This window comes from Micromesistius poutassou (assembly GCF_964030765.1).
Source record: "Micromesistius poutassou genome assembly, contig: SCAFFOLD_5820, whole genome shotgun sequence".
Classification (NCBI taxonomy): domain Eukaryota; kingdom Metazoa; phylum Chordata; class Actinopteri; order Gadiformes; family Gadidae; genus Micromesistius; species Micromesistius poutassou.
The window spans coordinates 3,287-14,051 of NW_028178598.1; the positions used below are offsets into that span (position 1 = coordinate 3,287).

General features: G+C 46.6%; 2 protein-coding genes across 2 annotated transcripts; both read left to right on the forward strand.

Moving 5' to 3' along the window:
- Positions 1-2,109: 2,109 nt before the first annotated feature.
- On the forward strand, positions 2,110-4,934 carry gpr183a (G protein-coupled receptor 183a; the record flags this gene model as incomplete). Its single annotated transcript, XM_084490285.1, has 2 exons — positions 2,110-2,202; positions 3,818-4,934. The coding sequence occupies exon 2, from the start codon at positions 3,831-3,833 to the stop codon at positions 4,932-4,934; it is 1,104 nt and encodes a 367-aa protein (XP_084346411.1). The 5' UTR covers positions 2,110-2,202; positions 3,818-3,830.
- Positions 4,935-7,122: 2,188 nt separating this feature from the next.
- On the forward strand, positions 7,123-10,599 carry gpr18 (G protein-coupled receptor 18). Its single transcript, XM_084490284.1, has 2 exons — positions 7,123-7,262; positions 8,766-10,599. Exon 2 carries the CDS (start codon positions 8,784-8,786, stop codon positions 9,879-9,881), a length of 1,098 nt encoding a protein of 365 aa, XP_084346410.1. The 5' UTR covers positions 7,123-7,262; positions 8,766-8,783; the 3' UTR covers positions 9,882-10,599.
- The last annotated feature ends 166 nt before the right edge of the window (positions 10,600-10,765 follow it).

Genomic DNA, 10,765 nt, shown 5'->3' on the forward strand with positions numbered 1-10,765 from the left:
ACTATTCTGCAGAGCTTTATCGGTGAGATGGCTTTATCCAAATCCCTCCATCCTTCGTCTTCTATGGACTGTGTGTGTACCGAACTATCTGTAACCTACTTCACAAAAACAAAACAAAATGTGTTAACCAATAGGCGTCACTGCACAGGAGTGTATAGCAACACCTCTGTTGTTTTGAAAACATGCCCCCCTGCCTGGAATAGCCCACCTTTTCAAAAGAAATAGGAAGTGATACAGCGAACAGAGAGCCTGTAGGTTCAAAGTATTGGAATCTGAAACACCCATGTGGCATGACCAATGTCGATTGTTTTTTGTTTTGTTTCTTTCGTTTGTGTCTTATTTTCTGAATTCCCCCTGGTAACAAAGGGAAAGAAAAAACCCATGCAAAGAAATGCTTAACAGAAAACAAGTGCTCTCATGTCTCATCGCCAGCTGCCTAAGGGCATATTTCATCAGCGAGTGCTCAAGAGGATATCCTCTTGTCTTAAGTTGTGAAGGTTTATCCTTCATAACTTCCTATTTTCTGTGCAGGAAGTGCAAACCACTGAACTGTAGCAAGATGCTCAGAGTACACTACATCGATTGTCATTATAACTCCAATAATATAACTTTAAACTCAAATGAACGTCGCAATCTGCTTTGAAAACAAACCACTCAAAATGAACATGATGCAGGCTGAATTTATTATGATATGGTACACATTTACATTGACATTTAGGGAATTTTGCAGACCATCCAAAGCGACTTACAATAAGAACATTTGTCAGAAGACACAGAAATACTATATCGCTGTCTGCAGTGCCAAGTGCCAAGCAATAACAATTGTCAGGTTAACCCATTCCCTGTATACAACAAAGCTAGTTTGGATCAGATAAGGTGTAGGGTGTTAAAGGAGCACACTATTCTCATTCCAGGGGCAACGGTGTGGTCTTGGCACTATTAATAGCTTTGGGGGAAACCTCAGTGGCACTGGTGCCACCAACCAATCGGCGCGTGACCTGCCGGCTGGTCTAGCCTCAGTGACTCAGCACCACAAGGCTGGGGAAGTTGAGCTGCTTCCCCTCAGCTTCCATTGTCTCGTTTGTCCTTACAGAGTAAAAAACTGGAGAGAGCAGCCACCTCCTCTCCAGAGTGGCACAGAGCACCGGGAACACTGAACTTCACTGAACAATCACAGCATGGATTTGTCATGCAGCTCATTCTCTTTTGAATTTATTTCAATACAGGCAGATACGTTCTTTTGGCATTTAACCATGTAACACACACACATACTGTATATGCACTGATAAAAAAAAAATATATATATATATATATATTTTAAAAAAAAAAAAGAAAAATACACAGGCACTCAACAAACATAAATCACTGAAATAAAAGAGAAAATAAAGAAGACTTTCTCGATTCTTCCATAAATGTGTTTCACACACACACACACACACACACACGCACACGCACACGCACACACACACACACACACACACACACACACACACACACACACACACACACACACACACGCGCGCACACACACACACACACACACACACACATTGTTTTGCAGTTTCCTCCCTGTGTGCATTGGGCTGGAATAGCAAGGTGTGAAAAGCAAAACCTCAGGGCATAAAGAGTTGTGCATTATGCTAATGATAGTTATTGTATGTACAATACAATTATTAATAATGCTTTGATTATTTATTTTTCATTTATTCTGTAAACTTGAATATCATTGATATTGTTTTACACTTATATGACTCAAGGGAAAATAATACTAAAAAGTATAGTTTAATACTAGTATTATACTATCAGTATTGCCCTATCAAGCTACACTTTGAGTGGCAGCTGTGGTTTTCCTTTCTTAGAATCAGAAGAGAGTAAGAAGTGAGTCAGAGTTGAGATTAAAAAAAAAGAAAAATGTTCAACGAGAGAGTGAGAGATTGAGAGAGAGAGAGAGAGAGAGAGAGAGAGAGAGAGAGAGAGAGAGAGAGAGAGAGAGAGAGAGAGAGAGAGAGAGATAAAGAGAACACAGATCTCGGTTACAGGATATTAGGTCTCTATCGTTTTGGACAGCCACAGGATAGGCTGACACACTGTCCTCCTCTCGGCCACCGCTGTGGTTACTCCACCCCATACGAGCAGAGCGTTCTCACAGTCAAAGACAACACATCACAGTCAATTGGAAGGAATTAATACCACTTCTCTTTGGTGAGTTCCCTTATTTTGGGCATACTGTTGGAATTTGTCATGGCTTTTTACTTCAGGTTTTGCATGGCTTTAAACCTGAAGCAGCATTTGACATATCACTTCATCAAGTTATGAGGATGTTAACTATTTCAAAAGTATTTTAAAGCTTGCCTATGCAAACATACGTAGGTTGATTGTGCATGTGGGGTCCAGTGAACCATAACTCCTGACTGTGGATGGGTTTGTGTCACCGTTGCTCTGTGTACAAGCGGGTTTAGGGGAACTTGACCTCCTAGGTCACGTGTTTGTCTCTGTGTATTTAGAATAAGAAGAATCTGACACAATGCAGATAGTAATCCACACCTTAAAATGTCAACAGTTTTTTCAAACAGTTTGCCATCACATTGCTATATGTGTTGCATCATATGTTGCTGTGACATTCTGATATTTTCACGCACACACGCACACACACACGCATGCACGCACGCACGCACGCACGCACGCACGCACGCGCACACGCACACGCACACACAGTTTCAAAATAGGTTAGGCCCAATTCAAAATCGGTTAATGGCACAGGAAACATGGTATTTTCTCTGTGCACAATGTGTTCTGCTAGATAGCTGTGGCAAGGGGACGATAATCACCGCGGTTCAAAGAACATGGCTTTAATATAGACGGCCGTTTCAGGCTACAGGGATGGCTGCTGGGGGCCCATGGGAATGGGACTTCCTCATATACAATGTTGTCTGTCAACACGCATTATGTTGAAATGTGAGAGTTAGAACAGCACATGTATTTATAATTAAAGTCAAGTCCTTGGTATTGTTCCAGACTTCCGCAGAAGAAAAAGTGAAAAATAAGCGCAAGTGAAGTTAGTCATTCATATTCAGAAGCGCTTTTAAATAAAACATATGCTTATTATTTTGTCGACATGCTAACCCGTTTCACATTCAACGCTTCATGGTAACATCACAGGAGCCCTGATTAACAATTGGATTTTAATGTTTAGTATTATTAATTTGTTCAATTCATCAACACACAGGGATTTTATCATAGATCAAGCTGAAGTTCACGATTACAACAATGCGTTGAAAATCAAAGGCCAACACTAAAACACTATATAGTCATGTCATTCATGTGGTTCATGTAATTAAATACATGAACACGATGAAAGATAAGTGATGAAAAAAAAGCTAAAGTCTACCCCCTATCCCATTCAAACCCTTTTTTCCATGAAGGTGAACACGTGTTAACACCCCAGCATGTGTCTGACACATGGCGGCTTCAGTGTCAAGGCCGGGCTTTGTTTTCAACAGATATTTCCTCATGATGCAAACTAAAGAGTCACAAGAGGGCACTGCACACCATTTAGAAAACCTCACTACAGGAAACGCCCAAACTGATACTGTGTCCAGCATGCCACCTACTTAAATACATAACGCATCTTTTGCCACAGAATAAAATACATTTTTATTTAACGTTTATTTAACCAGGAGAAAAACCTATTGAGATTAAAAAGCACAACATCTCAGGCATCTCAGGGTGTAGCAAAAGATAAAAAATAACACTCACACAATTCCAGATGAAAAATTTCAGGTACATTTTGTTTGGAATGCGATTTCTCTCCCTGCAGGCTGGAGGTCAACATGGAGTTTGCCTCGTCGACCACCCCCCCGGACTCCACGGCCACGAGCAACGCCACCTGCGGCACCCTGTACGCCCACCGGCCCTACGCCCGGGTCCTCATGCCGCTCTTCTACTCGGCGGTGTTCCTGGTGGGGCTGTCGGGCAACGCGCTGGCCCTGCACGTCATCCGGCCCAACCGGCGGAAGATGAACTCCACCACGCTGTACTCCCTCAACCTGGTCATCTCCGACATCCTCTTCACGCTCTCCGTTCCCTTCCGGCTGGTCTACTACGCCATGGGCTTCGACTGGCCCATGGGCGAGGTGCTGTGCAAGGCCACGGGTCTCCTGTTCTACATGAACACCTACGCCGGCGTCAACTTCATGACGTGCCTCAGCGTGGACCGCTTCATCGCCGTGGTCCTGCCGCTGCGTCTCGGCCGCTTCCGCAAGGTGGGCAACGTGCGCTACATCTGCGTGGGCGTCTGGCTGCTGGTGCTGGCCCAGACGCTGCCCCTGCTCAACATGGACATGACGCACGTCGAGCCCGACGGCCACGTCACCTGCATGGAGTACCCCAACTTCGAGGCGGTGGAGCACATCGCCTACATCCTGATCGGCGCCGTGTTCCTGGGCTACGTGGTGCCCATGGTGACCATCCTGCTGTGCTACTCGGTGCTGTGCTCCAAGCTGCGGCTCAGCGCCCGGAACAGCCGGCAGCTGACGCAGAGGTCGGGCCGCAGCCGCAAGGCGGTGGGCGTGATCTGCTGCGTGTCGCTGGTGTTCGTGCTGTGCTACAGCCCCTACCACGTGGACCTGCTGCAGTACATGCTGCGCAAGCTGCTGCAGGCCAGCCCGCCCGACTGCGCGCAGCTCACCGCCTTCCAGGTGTCGCTGCACGTCACCGTGTGCCTGATGAACCTCAACCCCTGCCTGGACCCCTTCATCTACTTCTTCGCGTGCCGCGGCTACAAGAAGAAGGTGCTGCGGCTGCTCCGGCGGCAGGTGAGCGCGTCCTTCTCCAGCGCGCCGCGCACCTCGCCCGAGGGGTCCTCGCGGGACGTGGTCAACGACAACAAGATCCCCCTCAGCTCCGTGCACAACGCGGAGACGACGACGGCGTGACGGCAGGGAGGGAGGGAGGGAGGGAGACAGAGGGATATGAATAGGGAGAGAGAGGGGGAGGAGAGAGAGACCATACCTCTGTGGATGTTGAACTTCTTGGTGCAGGAACAAGGTCTAGGCCTGCTCCTCATCACGTGAACACTTTTATCCGCTCTGGGTCTCTGCAGTGAGGACTACTGCGGGGAGAGCAGTTTAGAATCAGCACCAACAGGTTTGAATGTACATTCAGCGGATTGTGTCATTTTAATGTTGTTACTTAGTTACTAGAACCATGTTTTTGTATTCTGGTTGTTTTTATTTGGAAGGAGGTTATTCTCATGAATTGTGAGGACATTCTCACAACAAGGGGGGGGGGGGGGGGGTAACAAACTATAGTGATGTTTGTGGTGTTTGTACATAACAGAAGAATAACTTAACTGTCAACCACAGAGCACATGAACAATGCATTCTTTTTGAGCTGACTCTTGTCTGATCTTTGATCTTCTGTTATTTCTAAATACTTGCCAATGTTTATTATGTATTTCGATTCATTAAAATTGCTTTCTAGTAGGGACTTTTGATAATAGTTTTTGTGAAAAGGTCAGGGTTAGACAGAATGAACAGTTCACTTACCCATTTATACCTGTAGAGGGCAGCATGTAACTGATAGTGAACTGAGTGAACGTATTTAAGTAAACAATCAATTCCAAAGGCATTTACATTTCCAATCTACGTGCTATGTCTTGCAAACAAATACCACGATCAATCATGAACATTAATAATCTTTTTTTTTTGTTTAAGAAAGTCAAGAAAATTACCGCAGACCACATACGAAAGAGGAACGCGGTGACGGCACTTCATGTTAGAAATCCATCAAATTATACATACATGATTATAATAACACATGATGTTCTCCACTATGGAGCCTCAAAAGAATCAGCCCCATGATAGGTATCAGAAAAAGGGAAAACATCACACAGACTGTTGTCATAACAACATATTGCAATGAACACAAAGTGCCATCTGGCAAGATATTTTTTTTTCAGGACATATTGAGAGGACAAGCAGACAGATAATTATTTCACTTCAATAGGAAATGTTTCCAACCAACGTGCTTCATTTGAGTCCATTGTGTTCGACTCAGCTACTCAAAAGTCAATCCTAGAAAATGTTTAAATGTGACAAACTGGGCTTAGTTTATGTAAGAGCGACACGGGAGGGGAAAGAGTCGCATGTGGCACCGGGTTCAAATCAACGGCAGGAAGTGTGAGAGTGACTTTCCATTTTGCTAGATGATGTATGTGTGAGATGAAGTATGGTCACGCACTTCACTTACGTCTTTGTTCTCCGTTGTGTTTGTGTTTGCTTTTGCCTAGCTTAGCATAAAGTTGTTTCTAAGTCCATGGCAAGAACCCCCCCCCACCCCCCACACACACACACACACACACACACACACACACACACACACACACACACACACCACACACACACACACACACACACACACACACACACACACACACACTCAATGTCAAGTAGAACACGGAATGCAGATGAATATGGTGTGTGTGTGTGTGTGTGTGTGTGCGTGGGTGTGTGTGTGTGTGTGTGTGCCTGTGTGTGTGTGCCTGTGTGTGTGTGTGTGTGTGTGTGCGTGCGTGCGTGCGTGTGTGTGCGTGTGTGCGTGTGTGCGTGTGTGTGTGTTGCATCCATTAAGGCGGTGCGCGGAGCACGCAGCATCTCAGCATCAGCGTGAAGTGTCTATTACCGCCATCTTATTTCCTGTTTATATGGCGACTGCCTCAACATCCTGTGTTTAATTACTTCTCCGCGGTAGCAGATGCTTTTCACAGCAACCTGCTGTGAATTACTCCCCTGAGAGCTAATGTGCTGTGACAGACCCCACTTTTCCAATCAATAACTCGCCCTAAATCTGCCATCTCTCTGCCTGCCAAACTTACTCCCACTTCAAATGGCGCATCGCTTTCTTTAAGGGGGTGCGATTGCGGAAAGGAAAAAAAAAAGAAGAACACACACACGCACACGCAAAAAAGAGAATAAAACAAGATGTGGTCATTTATATTCTGATGTGGGCTACAATGTAGAGACGCACACACAAAGTGAAACAGGAAGCTGCATGGGGGGTTTGGGTTTTTCAGTAGGTCATGTTCCACTGAGCCACAGCGCTCACTTCCTTGTTTTGGCTGCGAACACTGCTCATGTCGTGAGATGGCTGGTGGCCATGCTTTACTTCATAAACTCACTGCTGAGAGCACGCTGTCCCCAGGGCCGATGTCCAGGGAATGGTCAATAAAAAAATACGCTGAAATAAATATCTGAAACCCTACGGTAAGTGTAGTTATTTATCGTGGAAGCTATGATGGGAATTCTATTTTATTTGGCGGTAACATCACAGACGTCACTGTTTCAACTCCTGATTAGCTCGAACAATGTCGTGATTTCCAACAAACCGAAAGGGAACCACAGACATTTAGCTGAAATCAGGTTTCATCTTAATTTAACTTCCACATTTTGATGCACCACTTAATTATTTTTTGTGCTTAGATCAATCCATGTATTATCCTAAGTGTTTGCACGATGCATTCCTAATCGTGTTGTCTCTTCAGCTTTTTATTAGAAAGTGTTATGTTTATTTACACACCAGTTAAAAAATTGAGTAGCACAATGAGAAAAAAAAAAAAACTATCTAAACTTGCATTTTCTCTTGGTTCTTACTCAACAGCTGCACAGCTGTTTAAAAATAAGTATTCAAATGATCTAGCAGCAGGTGGATTCCAGACACAGACTGGGGAACCGCCGCTGGCTACGTAAGCCTCCACATGTCTAAGACACTGTATTCATACACTCTGATAGTGTGGTATACAAATGGAAACTTTCCTCACGCAAAAGACTGTTTCTGGAACTGATTGTTTACACGTACAACAATTTCATCGACAGGGGTTCACACTTTGCTAGTTATTATACTTGTGCGCAAATTAACCATATCGTGATGACAGTCCTTGCTTCTGATTATGGCCTCCAATAATTTGTATCTCATATCTACCGTAAAGAAAACAAACAAAAAAAGCTTTCCTGCTTGGGAATATAATAATATTGTGCTTTCAATAGGTTTTTCAAAGACGCTTTACATATTGGAACACTAAGAAGCATACAATTATAAAATGATATATATATAAAGTTTAAACATATAATGTTCACACACACTGAAGGCTTATACACGTTTCGAGCCATCGGGATGGCCAGATTGAAAGCTCGACGGAGAATGTGGGTTTTGAGAATTACCTAACCTAATAATAAGCTAACTATAGGAGAAGTCCATTTGAGTCCAGATCTTTCCACTCGCTGTGTTATAATCTGCTTGTTTTGTGTGTTCAGGTCCTTTATTTTTAGAATTGTATTTTGGTTGCTAATGCTTTCAGTGCGAATGACATAACGACTGATATACTTCTAAATGGTCTCTTCTGAGTGAAATAGAACACCTCACAGGAAATGCACTTACTATAATTAAAATATAATTAAATTAAAGCCATTAATGAGTTAAATAATTAAAGATATCTTCAACTCCCTCTAGTCCCATTTGAGATAATGTTTTACTTCTGCTGAATTTCTTCCCCTTTTTTTACAGCACCATCATCAATAAAGTGCCGGACATTTTATCAACCCAACTCCGCAGTCTCACTCTAAGTTTGTCAAAACTCAACACTTGTTCAGGGGCTTTCGGCGTTAACTTCTGACCCCAGATCTTTGACGAACTCGAGAGTGAGAATGTGTTGATCAACCACATAAAGCTTTTTTTTTTTTCCCCCTCTCCTTTCTATTCCGTCTCGACAGTCTGCCAAGCGCCGCGTCATGGACTCTCATCCAAACGCCACCAACGTGAGCGGAGCGCCCTCGATGGACGCGGTGCAGTCCGCCGACCCCCCCTCCCTCCCCCGGGAGCACAACACGGCCGCCCTGGTCTTCTACGGCTTCATCTTCGCGGTGGGCGTGACGGTCAACCTCACGGCCCTGTGGGTCTTCGCCCTCACCACCAAGAGGAAGAACTCCGTCACGGTGTACATGATCAACGTGGCCCTGGTGGACCTCGTCCTGATCCTCCTGCTCCCCTTCCGGATGGTCTACTACCACCGGGGCTACTGGCCCTTCGGCGACGCCTTCTGCCGCCTCACCGCCGCCCTCACCCTCTTCTACCCCTGTGTGGCGCTGTGGCTCTTCGCCCTGATCAGCGCCGACCGCTACGTGGCCATCGTCCAGCCCAAGCACGGCCGCGAGCTCCGCAACCTGCCCAAGGCCGTGGTGGCGTGCGTCGGCGTGTGGGTCATGACGCTGGGCGGCACCGCGCCCCTGCTCTTCCCCGAGGTGGACCCCGACCGCGCCTCCAACTTCACCACCTGCGCCAAGCTGCACGGCATCGCCGACCCGCGGCAGCGCAACGCCGGCGGCGACCCTGTGCAGGCGGCGCGCCTGGCCTTCTTCTTCCTCCTGCCCGTCTGCATCATGATGGGCTGCTACGCCGTCATCATAGACAACCTGGTGCACGGCCGCACCTCCAAGCTCAAGCCCAACGTGAAGCAGAAGTCTGTGCGCATCATCGTCACGCTCATCGTGCAGGTGCTGGTGTGCTTTGTGCCCTTCCACGCGTGCCTGCTGGTTCTGCTGCTGAGGGACCCCAGCGGCGGCGGCGAAGGAGGAGGAGGAGGAGGAGGAGGAGGAGGAGGAGGAGGAGGAGGAGGCTGGAGCTACAGCACCTGGGCGGCCTTCACCACGCTCCTGATGAACCTCAGCACGGTGCTGGACATCATCCTGTACTACATCGTGTCCAAGCAGTTCCAGGACCGCGTCATCAGCGTCATCCTCTACCGGAACTACCTGCGAAGCGTGCGGCGGAAGAGCCGGCACACGACCACGGGCAGCGTCCGGTCCATGAGCAACATGAACATGATCTGAAAGGGAGGGACGCCGGGACCTGTCGGCGCCGCGTTTTACCCACGTGGCGTCCCCGCGGCTTTTGTACTGCGCTCGTTCGGCTCGTTCGGCTTGTGGCAACAAAGCCGGGCATGTTGCCTGGTATAAATACAAATGAAGCGTTGGATCAGAACCTGTATGCGTTCCTGAGACGAGGCAATGCTCACAGTATGGGAGTGCGGTGGTTGTCTGCCGAAACATCTGCTCTCTGTGCTGATTGACTCACCCACGAGACTTGTGTGGCAGGGGAGACTTCTGCTTTTCTGCGCATTCTGAAGAACTGGCATTTTAATAAAAATTGTTTCTTAGGCATGGCATTAAGGCAGCCCAGCTTGGTTTATGAAATATGGATGGTTGATAGTTAAATAGCTATGTAACTCTTATCTATAGAAAGAGGAGGGGGACGTCCTTGTATTGTATGGGAGGGCTTCAACAGGCAAGAGAAGATGGTGCTTTCTTTCTAGATCAAAGAAGCTCTGTTGCTATTTGTTTTCACACCTTTAGCAGTGTCAGTTCATCTTAATCCCCGGTGTGACAGCCGCCCGCAGGAGGCCTGATGCACAACATCACAAGAAGCAGCATCTCCGGGGCGGCCTGCCGTTCATCTCCCGACCAAGTGAGGGCAGCATGGCACAGAAAACACGCAGACACCCACCGCTCCGGTTGTTTGTCTGAAGGATAAATAATAAAAGCATGAGAAAGAAAGATTTTTTGGAAACTTTCTGGATAGTTTTAGAATTGCGCGTAACGAGCACCAGCGGTTGGTATCGTGATATTTGCGGTGTATTAACGTGTACTTATGGTTTTATATTGCAGTTCAATAACTTCCCCGTTTACAGCTCCATCATCTGGGCATGCTACAGACC